This window comes from Apis mellifera, linkage group LG7, assembly GCF_003254395.2.
Source record: "Apis mellifera strain DH4 linkage group LG7, Amel_HAv3.1, whole genome shotgun sequence".
In the NCBI taxonomy this organism is placed as follows: Eukaryota; Metazoa; Arthropoda; class Insecta; order Hymenoptera; family Apidae; genus Apis; species Apis mellifera.
Window position 1 is genome coordinate 159,092 of NC_037644.1, and position 17,374 is coordinate 176,465.

The 17,374-nt window shown below is 27.7% G+C and overlaps 1 protein-coding gene and 1 long non-coding RNA gene across 3 annotated transcripts; one reads left to right on the forward strand and one right to left on the reverse strand.

The window, feature by feature from the left end:
• Window positions 1–3,113: 3,113 nt before the first annotated feature.
• Window positions 3,114–9,752, reverse strand: LOC102653944. Of its 2 annotated transcripts, XR_003304977.1 has the most exons (5): window positions 9,625–9,752; window positions 8,354–8,648; window positions 7,143–7,361; window positions 6,874–6,918; window positions 3,114–5,354 (listed from the first exon to the last, which is right to left on the reverse strand). It is a non-coding gene; the product is annotated as an uncharacterized LOC102653944 (long non-coding RNA). The 2 variants fall into 2 exon arrangements; XR_003304976.1 differs by lacking the exon at window positions 6,874–6,918 and having other exon boundaries at window positions 3,115–5,354.
• Window positions 7,219–14,217, forward strand: LOC100578523 (protein glass). Its single transcript, XM_003249098.4, has 6 exons — window positions 7,219–7,345; window positions 8,324–8,654; window positions 9,655–9,927; window positions 11,092–11,427; window positions 12,922–13,089; window positions 13,380–14,217. Exons 1-6 carry the CDS (start codon window positions 7,282–7,284, stop codon window positions 13,543–13,545), a joined length of 1,338 nt encoding a protein of 445 aa, XP_003249146.1. The 5' UTR covers window positions 7,219–7,281; the 3' UTR covers window positions 13,546–14,217.
• The last annotated feature ends 3,157 nt before the right edge of the window (window positions 14,218–17,374 follow it).

Genomic DNA, 17,374 nt, shown 5'->3' on the forward strand with positions numbered 1-17,374 from the left:
CTTAAGTTTGATATATTTAAGTTATTCGATTTTGATAATATTTGTTGAAACAAGAATTGTTTTATTTTAATCTAATTTTATTTATGTGTGTATATAATTTAGATTAACATTATAAAACAGTCTAAAGAAAATTGAAAATAATTGAGGATTTAATTATATTTACTTGAAATAGATTTATAATTGTAAAAGTATATCCTTTAACCGAGTGAAGATTACCAATAACTTTAATGCCTGTTGTGTTATTAATTGATTTAATATTTTTCATTGTATTGTATTTTGTATCAGGCGAAAAATTGTTTTATGATCATATTATAATAAATATTGAAATACAAATATTTTGGTTATATTTATAAAGTGTTAGAGGAGGATTTTAAAATTTAAAAAGAGAAATATTTTTAGAAAATGAATTTCAAATATAGAATTATATCAATTTTCACAATTTTCTTAATTATAAGTGTACGAATAATAAAATTACTTATTGATTATAACCTCTTCAAAAACAAATAAATATTCTTAATCATAATATAAAAGGATCTGAGTATTACTCTTTAAAAAATATAATGTATAAAAAATTATACATATACCAAATTCCAAATATCTAAATTATTGTTTAATAATATTCCTCAAGTATTAAGTTTTGATTTGAGTAGATTTTGGATCACGATCAACCATCTTCATACAAGTATCCACTCCCCCCCTCCAGTTTTGAAGAATATCTCGCGATGCAAGAAAGCAGCTCGTTGGAAACGTTACAATTCCGTGGAATCGTGAGTTACCATCGAAAGAGAGAGGGCGGGGTCCGGTTTTCTACGGGGTCCTGCGTAAATACCATGGGCCTAATCAGTTGGAAGTGTAAGCCAATACCCAGGGTGTGCACTCGGCGTACTGTGAGCTCTTCTGCGCGACCCTTTTATTCTCCTCCTTCTTATACCCTCTCTCCCCTTTTCCTCGTTCTCACTTTCTCCTCTTCACTTTTCTCCTTGAATCTCGCGTTTCTTTTTTTTTATTTTTCTTTTTCTTTTTTATTTTTAATTACATAACACATTTTTTCCCCCTATATTTCATAAGATATGATCGAACGTAGAATAAGATATGAATGATGACTGATGATTCCTTATGGAAAAATAAGAAAAAAGTATAGAACAAAATTTTCTTTTCGCTCGAGATTCAATTATGAGAAAAAAATCGAATTTTACTTTAAAATTCTATCAAGAATTTAAAAAGTTTATATGATTTAAATTTTACTTAAATAAAATTTTGTTGTTTGTTATATTTGGATATGAAAAATTGAGACTTCTTTTCTTTTTTTGATATTTCAAAAATCTTTGTGAAAAAATAGCTTGTTTCGTTTGAATTTTAAACTTCCTTGTGATTTTATCGCTATCAAAAAAATAAAAATATTGCTATTAATTAATTTGTGACGAATCTTTTGATGCGAAACTCGGGTTTTCCCTCGGGAACTTATTATTCCAAGCAAGAAAATTCTATTCTATACATTTTTTTTCCTCAATATTTCTTTAAATATATTAATACAGAATAAAAAAAAAAAATTATCGAATTTGATATATCCTCGATATATGTCGGACGGTTCACGCGGATGACACACGGTCGACGGCAAAACGTTGCCGTACCGTGCGGTCGACTTCCTCTTCCTGTGTCCACATCGGAACTGTACGTAGTCAGGTGTCCGGCCTGACGGTCGCGATTATGTCGAGACATTCGATAGTCGGATGCGCTTGCCCTCCTCCGTGAGAGGCGACACTTCCAGCTATCAGAAATTTCGCATTTTTTCCAAATTTTGACCGCCTTACTCGTCCAACGGATCATTGCCTTTTTTTTTTCACTCCATCATTCCTTTCTTGAAGAACTCATGAGAAAAGAAAAACGTCGAATTACGGAGAAATTCGTTTCATAAATCATTGTCGCTGTTCTTAGTTTTAAACGTTTAAAAAATTATTAAATAGTGAATATTGCAACTATCAGTATATTATTATCCGTGAATTATTTGGTACATTTAGAATAGAGATGAATGAGTTTATATTTCTTGAATTAAAGATAAATAGATAGAATTATTTTATTAATTCGAGATCGTATTTAATTTACAATATTGAAAAATGTTCAGAGATGAAATGTATTTAATCGAATAAAATAAAATTGTAAACTTAATAATTAAAATTAAATAAAGATCGTTTCTAACATCGACTCTTCGATTTTTTGACGATCTGCAACGTAAGATATAATTTTGCACGATAGTAAGTAATTTTGGTGAAGAATTTTTACAAACTTTTCTTAAAAAAAAAAAAACGTGTCTGCTACAAGTTAATAATACAACGCCCAAAGGCTTCGTATTTAAACTCGATCTTAGCATTGCTATCAAGTTACGTGAATTTAGTGTTCAAATATTTGTATTAACGTAAACGTATTCGTGTGATTAAACCACAGGTTTCACACTCGTTCTATCTCAATTTGCCAAACCTGCTGCGATTCTCGAAAGAAACAGGGGTAACAGTCTCATCGAAACAAGAAACTTTGGATCGTTCGAAAAAAAATTTCATTCGTTCAAATTGAACGATGAAACAATAAAAATCGAAGATTTTTTGATATGATTTGAAAATAATTTATGATATCTTATCACATTGATTTTTCTACGCACTTGTTTTCTTTTATCGAGAATTATAAGTTATTTATAAAAATCGAATAAAAATATTTCATCTTCGTAATAAATACATTTATCTCACGTTTACGTACTGAATATTTTTCTACGATATATTGAGATATATGATAATATGAATATTTACGTATCATATGTATGTAAATTCTAAAGAAAAATCGGAAATTATAAAATATTTACTATTTGAACCATGCAAAAAATTTACATATCAATCAATCAATTACATCAATGTTTGAAAAGTTACATATACTGATATCTAAGATTTAGGAACTTATTTCTGAATGGATGGATTTCTGAATGATTCAATTATTAATTAAAAAATATATATATATATATATAATTTCGACAAAAAGAGCAATCACAAAATTATATAAAAGTAAAAACATTTGTAAATCGATAAACATACTAATTTTAATTTACTTTAATTATTGCTCATTTTGATTTTAATTAAAACATAGTATAACGAGATCTAACTTGTTATTCATTATATAATTTACTTTATTGTTCTCATTATTTATTTTTAAGTAGACAGTATATTATATAATTATTTCTAACACAATTCAATTATAAAAAATAGATACTCTTCATATAAAATCATACTATTCGAGGAACGACTTTGACTTCTTGCAACTGATGAAAATTTACAAATACTTTTATATTCTCACAACGATTCAAAATCGTTCAAATTCGTTTTCTCTAGAATCCTATCTTTTTCAATGAGTAATATAATGTGATATTTTTAGCAACCATAGGAAAACCATGGGTACTTACTGCAGAGAATCACGAAGAACTTAAGCTTACCGTTTGCCATGGAAAAATTCCAGCACAAGAGGAAACGCAACAAATGGGAAGAGGCATTTCCAGTCAGGAGGAGTGAGGAGGAGAGCGCGAGGCCGTTCGAAAAGGGTGGTTGAGGGTCGCAAGTGGAATAGGTAGCGTTGGAGTGTTTCGCAGCCGGGCTCACCGTTCACTGGTCAATAATCCACGAAAGGGAAGGCATTACAAGCCAGTGATCTCGAGGGTATCGGGGCCACTCGTCTGCAAGGCAGGACCACCATGATCGGCGTGGTAATGGTATCTGAAGAAAATAATATCCTACTTCCCCGTCCCGCCCTGGCAACACGGGGGATATCGGTGAGCCAGACTCGAAGAAGGCCCCCGATCACCGATCGCCGAATGAACGATTAGTATCTCGTGTCGTCGGCATCGACGACGGCCAACCCGTGTATCCCAACGTCTCGAGTCTTACACGCCCGTGGACATGGATATATATCGTTCAAACCGTTCTCTTGCGTCCTCCTGATCCGCCATTCCTTCCAAACTATGCTGCATCCTTTTATACATTGTAATAGATACGAGCGGGGAGTGTGATATGTTTTGAATGGATGATTTTCTTTTTCCCCTTCTTTTGATCCTTGCGGTGAATGGATGTGATTTCTGGATCCATTTCTGGTCTCTTTTACATCCATATTCTGTATTATTGAAAATATCGGTGTTCCAATGATTTTTTTGATTATTGTTTTAACTAGTTTTGAAGGTGGATTTATTTTTTTATAATAAATGTTTAAGCATGTTGTATATAAATACATGATAAGCATCTAATCAAGATCTTACATGGATTTTATGTATTTGTTCTTTTGAAGAATTAATTATAGATTTAAGTCTACGTTTCAAGTTTTAATATTTTTAATTGAATATTCTTCTGAACGTTAGAAAACTATTTTATTAAAATCGTGTATTATTATAGTCTTTGTATTATTCTAGAAAAAATATTGCCATAGATAGATTATGTAAAATATAAACTTGTATTAAAATAAATTTTATAAATCTATATAGAATTCATAATTGCTATAAACAAACTAAACTGTACAAAATCATCTGAAATAAATTTTAAGTGAAATAAATTATAATTTCTGAATACCATAACGCGTAAAACGTATTATATAAAGTTAAAGAAAAGATTAACTTATTTATTCACTGATCATATAGCAATATTTAAAATGTAAAATTTGAATTACCATCGCTTTTCTCTCTATTAAATCACTGTTAAATCGCTCTGAACGGGTTAATTTTCACCAACTCCGATATTATTCCATTATACCATTAAAAATAATCGAAAGCAAATGGTCGCATTCAAAATTTTAGGCAAAATTGAAATCTTGCAAATCTCTTTAGCAAACACCTTACGGTGGAAGCATGGAAGGTTAACGTTATTTAAGGTAGGGGTAAGCACATGTGGAAGAGGAGGATGATGTGTGCGTGGAACAAGGCAAATACGACGAAGGAAAAAAGAGAGCGACGAAAAGGCCGGCCCGTAGTGGAGTGGGGTCGAAGCAGTAGTCAGTGAGTAAGGGGTGAGAGTGGGTGATAGTAGGTGGTAGATCTCTAGTTAGCTAAGACACATTGACAAGCCATCGTGCCAGCATGACAGTGGCATACGATGCCATCCCTTAAAATTTCCTCTTCTCTTGCCTCAACAATTGACCTAAGTTCAAGAGAAATTTCAAGAATATCTTAGTTCCAGTTTAAAAATTCAAAATTTGGTGTGATTCAAGTTAACTTACGTTACTAAGTGAGTTTAATCCGTTTTCTTTAGATTCTTCTTAATGATCCAAGTGTGTTTAACGGGAGAGAAAACGTGCAAAGTGTGATTATGTCTTCTTCTTTGTGCTTCAAAATCAGACTGAAAATTTAATTGTGAGACAGTGTAGGTAAAACGTGTTTTATACATTTATTGGAATTGAAAAGAAAAAGGAATTTCAAAAATGTTTGAGAAAAAAATAAAAAGTTTGTACAAAAACAGAAAGAAGAACAAAGAGTACTGTTAAGAAAAACGGTGCAAAAATGTTACAAAGTTAAATATTTATTAATAATAAATATGAAACAATAATTTAGATATAGATATTTGTGTTAAATATAAAAGTTTAAGATTAAAATATATTCAAACTTTAGATATATATATATATTGCATAACAAATATTATATACTTGTTATATCTCATAATTATTTGTTCATCGTCAAATAATTAGAAGAAAGTAAAAGTTTCAAAATGAAAAAGTGTAGAGACATTTAATTGAGAGAGAGAGAGAAAAAAGCAGACAAAACGTCGAATTTTGGAATAATTGATGATTATTTAAATCGTGGAAAATGGAGAAGTGAATCACGTGGAAAGATGCACATGGTTTTCAGACTATGAATGAAAATATCCGGCAGATTTTCTGCAGAAGCCTTTAGAGGAAACCGGCAGGTCTTCCAAGCCATAAAGGTACTTCTATACGTTCGGTCCATATGCACGTGCATTTTCCTTTCAGCCATTCATAAAAAGTCATTCATAAAATTCACTGATTTTTTTTATCATTTTATTCTTACTCTTCAATATTACATGACTATGATCTAAGTTATATTAGTATTTCTTGGATAACTCTAAATACTTAGAAAGAATAATAAAGAAATTGTTCAATGCTTGAAATGGATATAACTGTAGCGATGGAATATCCTTTTCTATATCGTTTAATGATTGCAAAATTTCGTTATAATAGACGGATGATGGTGCAACGAAGATAAAGCTACTGTTTTACATCAATTTTTATATTTATTTTATGTTTATTATAATTTTTAAAATTGGCATAATTTGGTTCGTGTCTCCCACGAATATTCTGCATTTATATGTATGCGTAATTATAAATATGTACATTATATTTAAATTTTATATTTTATTTATTCGTATTATAGTATATTTGTATATACTTATAGTATACTTATAGTATATTGCAGTATTTCGATTTAATGAGAAAAGTACCTTATAGAATTATCCTATTAATAACATAATATAAAAAAAAAAAATAAATAAAAATAGTAAAAATATATACCGTATATATAGAATTAAATAATTTTCTATGAAAAATAAAAGATAAAAATTTTATATTAAATTTCAACAATTTTATAAAGTAAAATATTAAGTTTCAATAATAATAATATGAATTTACATTTACATTGCAATTTTTAAAAATACATAATATATTTTTCAAAAGTCTCTAATAAGAGATAAAAATCACTTTTTCAAAGCCTTATTTGTCTGTTCTTCCATCTTCTTTCGATAAATAATTTCCATTAATTAAACAACTAACAAAACTAACATAGGAGTAGTAATGCAAATTTTTGGATTCCTTTCCTTTAAAAAAAAATAAAAAAAAATTGCTCACCTATATAATTTTCCAAATTTTATTATCTTATTCAACATTCAAGTTCTGAAAAATACATAAAACGAAGAAGTATTACTGTATATGAAATAAGAAATGCACAAAATTTTGTATCGATAACACAAAAGGAAATCATCTCAAAAAGAATAAAATATTGAAAATACATATTTCACGATGTACATACAGATATACACGGGCAATCAAGGAAGCGATAGAAATAGTTGCGAAAAATATCGTGAAAAATATTGATAAAGAAAATCGGTCATACTCACGGAGCAATGTGCGGTTGCTAGGGAGACCAGAGGGGCTGGACCACATCTCTACAGAGAGGAGGCAATCCGTCCGCGTATTTTATCGAGGCGGGGAAAGGGGTTGTCTCTAAGGGCGGTTACGAGCAGAAATTTCGCAGAGATGGAGTTTCTGCAGAATCACCACACGGTGAACACCTCCGAATCGCCGTACACCCTTGGCACAGGTGAGCCATAGTATTTCTGACAAAGAAAATATTCCAATTACTACTATTATGTATGAGATTTAAGACTTAAGATGAAAAATTTACATTATCATTTGTATTAAGGAAGGAAAACATTTTAAAATGCTACAAAGTGATTTTAATAATCTAGAAACCTATTTTTTTCCTGTTATATATTGTGTTTTTATTTTTATGGAATGTGATGGAATCTCTATCTTATATTTCAGATTTTATAATAATATTCCAATATAACATAAATTAAAGAACATAAGAATTGAAATTGATAAATATCTTGATAAAGATATGTGTTGATTGATTTTTTATTAAATTATTCCAATGTATATTTTTTTTATTATTATTCAATATCTCCTTTTCTTATTTTTCTTTTTATTATTTTTTAAATTTGCATGCTCAATATCGGAATAATTGGTATAACTTTATATGTTTGTCGTTCTTTTAATTTATTCATTATTATAGTATTCTTTTCTTAATTTATATTTCTTTTAAATGAAAGATTTATTAGAGTTAATAGTAATTTTTTATTGTTTTATTATAAATTTGAAAAACAAATTAACAACATTTAAATTTAAAACATTAATTTTTCTTTTAATTTGTACTTTAAATTTTTCAAATATTAAAATATTCATTTTCATAACATTTAAATAATAATTCTAGAATTTAAAATTCTATGTTTTTTCACTTATACTTCATTTATTATGTAATATATAAATATACTATATAATATAAATAATAATGAAAAGAACATAACATTTATTATATTAAATAAATTATTATTACTTCGAATTTCAGAAAAAAAATTGTAGAAGAAAATTTCAAGATTTATAAATTTATATTTCTTTCTTTTTAATAAAAATATTTATTAGGTAATTGTGATCTACTTGAGAAGAAAATTATTATATATTTTTTTTAATCCTAAAATTTAATTTAATCTAACATTTTTTTTTTAATAATTCTTCACAGGTTCGGTAGGAAGTATCGAGGCCACTATACCTTCTGGTCTCTGTACCGGATCTTTAGGTGTTCTAACCAGTGAAGACACCTTAACAGATAATCAAAACGAAGAGACATTGGGTGCTCTACAAGGCACTCTCCGTCTACAAGATTTGCAGAATTCTGCAGAAGACATCGGTGGCGATCAAACTCAACAAATTCAAAATTCTGGACAGAATCAAGTGGTTAGTGAGTTTGGAGCAAGTTTTTGGGTCGACGATATGGCTGGTTTTCCATTGCCGCCGCTGGACTTGGATCCTTTACCACCTGGTCTCTTCAGCCCATGCTCGGGAACCTATAAGTGAGTCGCCTATAACCTATAAGAAAATGTTTTTTCAAAAAAAAAAAAAATCTCTTTATTTTTATTCTTAAAATTATATAAAGTATACTCGAGTTTTCATTCAACGTTAAATTTACTTCATTTTACACATATTTTGTAAGTTCACAATTCGATGTTTTTATTTTAAAATTTAAATTTGTTTTTCCATTTAAATATATTATATTAACATTTAAGTATATATATATTTTATATAAAATTATCATATAAATTAGAATGATATTTATAAATTTGGAATAAAATTTAAAAATATATTTACTTAATCTTGAAATCAAATAAAATTAATAATAATATTAATCAATGTAATGAATTTTAAAATCATATCTCTATGAAAAACGGAGAAGATAATTTATAAGTAATAGTTTAATAGTTATAATAGTTTTTAATAATTTATAATAGTAGTTATATATATAATAGTTTCTTTTTGTTTTTATAATTTTTTATGTAATTTTCATCAAATATTTATAACTTTGTTAAGACTTAATCTTGTAGTAAGATATATATGTGTCTGATTAAAGACAGACGTTTCCACTTAAAACTATATTACTATTTACTTATCTCTAAAAGAATTATAAAATATTTTTCTATAAACGTAACAAATATAATATAAAGTTAATATTGATTAGCCATATAAAAAGTTTATTTTTTTAATAACTTTATAAAATTCTAATTACAACAAGTAATTCATGTTAAAGTAAATTTTTCAATTTTTAAATTTCATTCATTTATTAAAGAAACGATAAAAATAATTTTAAGATCATGAATTCAAAAATTGAAAAATAATCAAAGTACTTTTGAAAATAGAATTTTTGAATATCTTCATTCTCCATTATTCTTGAGATAATAAACAAGGTTGCTTGAAAGAAGAAATAGAGAAAAGAATATAAAGAGGCAAATAAAATTAAAAATAATTATAACGTTGTATTCGATGTACCTTGTTTGTAATTTTTAAGTGTCCTTGCAGTTGGGGTTGCACCAGAGGAGAATGCGCGCCAAGAACAAGCAACACGAACGGGGAAGGTGTCGCAGATGTATTACTATCGTTAAAACATGCGGTGGTCCATCCTGGAAGCCCTACTGGAGGATACTACTCAACAGGAGGATCGAATCATCATTATTCCCAGGATTACACGCAAAATCTTGGTCCACCTGTACCACCCACGCATTACACTTCCACACCAGCCATGTCTGTCAATGTTTCCATGAATATGACCATGAACATGAATATGCACTCTGGGTAAGCATTATTTCCAAATCAGATATTCTTAATTTTTTAATGTAAAAAAATGATTCGCTATTATAAATATAAAAATGATTATCGATGCTAGTTTTTGACTTTCTTAGATTCTTAGAAAAATTAAATTCTAAAATTTAAAAAAAAAAAAATATTCAATTTATCATACAAATGTAAGAATATTTTAATATTTTAAATAATTCAATAGTATGAAATAAAATAGTTTCTCATACGAAAACTATGATAATTATTAAAATTTTCATCATTATTATATTTTTATTATTATTTAGAAATACATAGATATTCATATTTTTATGTAGAGAAAATGTTTGCTAGAAATTGACATTTTATTGGAAGCCATACAAAGTATAAAGTAAATCAATAAGTGCCTAGCATTCCATGATTCTATTCGAAAAAGGAATGAATTATTCTTAATTGCATACTCATATATATAATAAAATATCATTTCTTGTCGCTATTATTCACTATTTAAATATTATATAACTATATAACATGTAACTATTTTATACCTAATTTAAAATATTTATTTTTTAAAAATATTATACGATTTCTTTTACAATATATTTAAAAATATAATAATTTCCAAAAATTTTTTATAATTTATCCATAATATCACGATAGATATATTATTTAATATAAGAATTTAAATAATTTAAAAAATTCTATTATATATCAAAGCGAATATATATTCATAACTTTTTTCTATCATATAAAAATTATATTTCTTTTATTCTTACCTTTTTAAATAATTATAAAATAATATAGAGCTCGAAATTATTGAACAACTTCGAGATAGAAAAAAATAGATATATATGAAATAATAATATTCTTATTGAATATTTAATTCACCCAACGGATAGATATACATAATTACTGAATCTCTTAAAAAATCCTTAAAAAACATTTACATATATAATAAAAGTATTATACATCAAATATTTTAAAGTATAACTTATTTTACAATAAAAATAAACATAAACATATATTCGATAATTTTCAACAAGTAATCTTTCCTTTTGGGAGAACACATTTTTCAAAATAATTTTGAAACGAAATAACTCTTTTACTATTTTACTTTGCGAAAAGGGTGTGTCTAAGAGGATGCAAAAGCAGAGTTATTCAGGAAATTTACGGTTGTGTGCGTAGATACGAGCAAAGCTATTCGTCGACATGGGGCGTGGAACCCCTGTTAAGTCCCGCCCCACAGTATAATCCCGTGGAGCAGCAAGCAAGGGTGAATCAACCCCCGGCCAATAGCCTGATCGGCACCAGTACCCATCCTCATTCTCATCCTCCAGCGCACAGCCATTCCAGGTTGCAATTGTCCAGTGAGCATGCTCTGTGCATAGGCGCCACCGGAAACCCAGTCACATCCGACGATAATGGCAGACCTAACCTTTGCAGAATTTGCGGCAAATCGTACGCGCGACCGAGCACCCTTAAGACGCATCTTAGAACGCACTCTGGAGAAAAACCATTTAGGTTAGTGATGAGACTACTTCGATTATCGCTCGATAATATATCGATGAAAATTCACTTTGATCCAATAATTTGACGTTTTACGTTTGATCAATATTGAGTAAAAAAATTAAGAATAAAATTTAATTTAAAGAATTACTTATTTTTTATCTATTTTATTTATCAATCGATAGATTTTCAACAAATCGAATCCAAAAATAAGTTTCGATTGTAAGAATTAATATTATAAGTTATATACTTTAAAAAAGCATGTTATTAACGCGTACATTTCTAACGAGATGAGATAATAGTTTGAGAGAAGATATTTATATCTGTATGGTTATAAGAAATGGATATCTTCCGCCAATACGTTGATATAACTGTAGGTAATATAGGTTTCTGTCTGTGTATTCCAGAAGAGATATCAATTAAATGTTTATTAAATGAAATAAAAAATCAAATTTAATTTACATTCGATTTATAATATCTAAAGATTATTTTAATTGTGTAAGTAATTCTATAACTCGAAATAGATCGATATCATGTATAATCATAATTTTTAATATATGAATTTCTAAGGATAAAACTGATATATATTTAAATTATATATTCGTCAAAATCTATCGATTGATAAAAAATAAATGATTCTCTAAACTTTAATCTTAAGATGGAATATTCATAAATATTAAAAATCTTGGTAATTAATCAAAAAGATTAATTATCGCAATAGATTAAGACTATTTGTAGATTTATTTTATCGATTATAAATAGAATAATATGTATAAAAACAATTTAAATTCAATAAATATTTCAGAAAATATTGAAAAGATAATACTATCATGTTGTTTATAGGGTTAACAGAATTGAAGTAAAAGTTGAACTAAAATATGATAATTTGATAAATATTTTTAAATATTAATAACATTTTATTCTAATCAATATTATCAAAAATATTTTGAACCATTATACGTAAATAGTTACTCTGATTATTCGTGAGATTATCATTACCATTGCTACTTTAGGTTAGGTTCAAAACTTTGATATTAAAATTGAATAGTACAGATTTAATATGAAGTTAATACCTTTTTGTTAAGATAATTTTTGTAAATACAATTAATTCACAAATTTTAGACAAAATACTTACAGCCATTTTTCCTATAAATTGTTTTTCGCAATTACAGTACTTAAATTTCAAATAGAACAAACGAATTATTAATAGATATAAATTTTGTAACCGATATTATCATAACATCGTTATCTTAAAATCAAAATTTAACGCATCATATTAAGAATATATATATATATATATATTTAAATGTAATGTATCTTAGTATCAAAGTTGTTATCTATGGTCAAAAATAATGTTGTAACAACAAATGAACGTTATGTATGACAGATTGATGTGTTGAAACGAGCTTCCAATAAAATCTTAAAATTCAAAATTTTTGATGCAATAATTTTGCTAATATTATTTTATATTTACAAAATATTTAAAAATTTACATTTTTTTTTTTTTAGATGTCACGCGTGTTCAAAGGCATTCAGTCAAGCCGCGAATTTGACTGCTCACGCAAGAACTCATTCCGGAGAAAAACCATTTCGATGTCCAGTGTGCGATCGAAGATTTTCGCAAAGCAGTTCCGTAACCACACATATGAGAACGCATTCAGGAGAACGTCCATATAGGTGAATTTTATATCGTTATATGAATTATTACTTATGTACCATAATATGTGCCACTTAAACCAATATATCGTTATTTGGAAATATTTGCACCTTACTGAATACAAAAAAAAAAAAAATGATAAAAAAATGTTTAATAACTACTACTCCTAATTATATAAAATTATTATTTCCTTAAATTTATATAAATTACTTCCAAGTAACGATTAGCAACATAATTATTATTAAAAAACAACTACTTTTGTAGTTCTCTTAATCGATTTACCTTAAAATCGGCAATCTCTTTTTTCCAGATGTCGATTCTGCAAAAAAGCATTCTCGGATAGCTCTACATTAACCAAACATCTTCGTATTCATTCTGGCGAGAAACCGTATCAATGTAAGCTGTGCTTGCTGAGGTTTAGCCAAAGCGGTAATCTCAACAGGCATATGAGAGTCCATGGCGGTTCTCTAACGTGACACAACTCAATATCGATTATCGATAGCAATCGCGTTCTATTGCGATGTTGTCGAATACCTGTGATTCAACTTGGTTCGAGCTTACCGGCAAAAATGTAAAATAAAATTAATACAGTCGATACTTTTAAGAGTTCTGCTTCCTGACTGACTCAAATTTGCAAAGCGTTCGTATTCGAACACTTGGTTATTTAAGGGCTTATATTTGGATATTTTTTTAAACGATATACAAGACAAGTAATAATCACAATATGTGTTATATTTGGCATTAGGAACTCGTCAAGAATTCATTTTATATATATGTATATCATCATCATCATCGTTGTCGTCACCATTATCTTCTGAATTGAAATCGAAAAAAATAAAAAACAAAATGCGTTGGCACCGTTATAATTTTAGAAAATATTCACTTCTGAAATTTCCTAGTTGTTTGTTCGTTTATATTTATGAATTGCTTACAAAAAGGTCAGGATAGGTTAACAGGGAATCGCAGATTTAGACCTACAGCATCCACCACAGCACCGTTGATTATTGTACAAATATTGTATTTATTATAATTATTATTAATTATAATATTAATGTTGCTGTTTTCACCATCTTCAATTCTCATTACGTGGCTTTTTCTTTATCAATTTGCTTCTTTTTGTAATTGTAAAATAAAGATGTTTTGGCGCCATTTTCATCAAGAAAAAAAGAAAAGAAGAACGACCTCTCTTATATATAATAAATATATATATTATATATAAAATATATATATAATATATATAATATTCGTATGAGAACAACTAATTAAAACGGATGAATGAATATGTGAGTTTTCTTTTTGTTTGTAATCCCACAGCATCAGGACCCACATATCTCATAGAAAGAGGGGAGAAAAGGAGGTTTCATGTTCGCCGGCTGATAATTAGAGCGTAGATACTAATTCATGAATCCTCGCATTAATTTACCTCTCTTCACAATTAAAACTATATAAAAACAACTTTCTCTCTTTTTCATTTAGAGTAGTGTTTCCTATTCACTCGTCAAAATTCTCTCATTCACTCTTTCTATCTTTATATATATATATTTATTATATATATATATATATATAATGATGTATTTATAAGTAATAATATTCTTGAAAAAAAAAAAAAGAAAGAAAACGTATGTATGCTTAATGTTTCTACGTTATGTACCGATACGATTTGTCACAACGCAAGTTGATCCTCAAATATCTATATTAGAGTCTTCTAAATAAGCATGCAGCTTTCTGGACCATCTTGTCATGCGACGAATGTATCATATGTGTGTGTACGTAGCGTATCTCTATTTAAAACTGTATAATGTTATCTCTGTCACACTGTATATGTCTCTCTGTGATGCTTATGTTTTCATTTCTTCTCTCTCTTTCTCTCTCTCTTACTCGCTCGGTCGCTCGTTCGCTCACTCTCATTCCTACATCGTCTCATATTTATCGATCAAATGTTGTTCGGTAATCTGATCTCTATAACAGTTGGAATGGTTTGTTATTCGCTTGTGAAAGCTCTGAAGCAAAAGCTTGTGTAAGGTGCATATTTATCCCAGAAGCAACGATGAATAATACCAAACAACTCAGTCTATTTTTAGTATCTTCTTTGATGACTTTAAATAACATTAAAAAAAAAAAAAAAGAAAAAAAAAAAAAGAAAAAAAAAGAAAAAAAAAAAGAAATCTTTCTTTCCGATAATATAACACATATATCGATCATTGAAAACTGAAAGATTAATCCTTTATACCTATGTATATATATATCACTTTTCTTCTCACAATTTGCACTCCTCTTGAAACACGGACACGCAGTGTGTTGGAGAGTTGAATGCTCTTTACAACTGCACGACTATTTTGAAATAACGTCTAAAATTAATGACCAACGCCATTACGATGATCCGCAATTATATACGATGATTATGACGACGATTAACCATCACGATAAATTTTACTTTCTCTCCGACGAACGAAATGATATAAAGAAACCGAATAGATATGTGTGTCTCTAAAATAGATCTTTCATAATTTTCTTTTTCTTTTTTTTTCTTTTTTATTTAATTATTATCATCGCTTTTAATAATTTTTCCTCAAAAAATTGTCCATTTTTCTTTTCTTTCATTTTTTTTTTTTTTTTTTTTTTTTTTTTTTTTTTTTTTTTTTTTTTTTTTTTTTAATGATTCACCTTTCGATAATATATTCAAATGTTCTTAACATCGCATTTTTACTTTACTTAATACAATAATTAATCATATTATAATTATCAATTAATAAAACTTGTTTCTGTTCGTACTACCTTTCGCTCGTATATTCTTTCGTTCTCTCTTCCGTACACCATTTCACTCACTTAAAGATTGCTAACCAATAGATATATTTTTTCTGAAACAATAAGTGGTTTTCTGTCCCTTTCGGAAAACACAAAAATATTCTGTATCAAAACGCCACTTATCGATGTTACTTATTATTATTATCATTATTTATGAATTTAATCACTTCTGATGAAGATGCTGCATTTAATTACAGAACGTTAAGGCATTCGTAAGTGTTATTTGAAAGAAGTACAAAAATAGATGCCACAAAAATCAAAGATGACACATTTTTTTCAGTTTATTAAAGCAACTCGTTTCTTCATTCTTCTCTATACATTCGCGCATACTGATCTTATCGTCATCAATAAATTTTCAGAAATAAACAATGTTCGTGGAAAGAAAAAAACCAAATCTTTTTATAAAATTATCCATCATATCTCATTATATCAAATATATTTTTAATTTATTATTATTCTTAATGCATAATGAAAAAAAAAATATTTAATCTTAAGTTTTATATATTTCTATAACTTAAACAATATCGAATCTATGTATACTTGAAATTTTATGTAAAGTAAAAAAGAAAGACTTACAACTAGTAAAATCAGAATAATATTCAAAATTTATAAAATTTTATTTATCAAGAATAGTTTTTTTCCTTTTCACGAATACCGTTTCCCTCTTTCAAAGTTTTGTAATACATATTTCTTTCACCGATTGGTGCATGATAGATAAACAAATATTACTTTGATTATACACGAATATTTTAAGGCAATTGAAATGCACCTACTTGCATTAATAATCGGCATTTAAAAATACGAATAAATCAGGCATTCAGTTTTTTACGAAGTTCTACTCAGTACTATCAACAACATAGTGATGTACTCACACGCTTGAGAATGCCCCAACGATTACATACTTCTTTATAGTTTTCTTTGTTACCTTTATCCACTTTTACCATAGGTAATAAGATATATTACTGACTTCGTATTTTTTTTTTTATCACGGATTCATTTACGCAGCATTTTCATGATCTTTGAGTAAAACATAAAAGTGTATTTGTGAGCAACTACATTCTTCATTTTAATATAATATACTAACACTGAGAGTTACAACGTCCACGAAAGAAATAAAGTTGGTAAAACTTACTCAAATTGCCAAATTATATATTTGTGTGTATATATATATATATATGTACTGCTATATACGTATCATATATATATATATGTACATGTATATGTATATATGTACATATATATATAATATATATATATATATATATTATATATATATATATATATGTATGCTCTCGGAAGTATGCTTTTTTTTCTTTTTTTTTCTTTTTTTTTTTTTTTGTTTTTTTTTTAGAAACAAAAATTAAAAGAGCATGCGCGAACCCAAATACAGTGTGGCAAAATAATACATGACTTTGCTAAAAAGATATTTCACGTTTTGAATGAAAGAGTATGATGGAATAAAACATATAATATATATATATATAAATATATATCGAACAG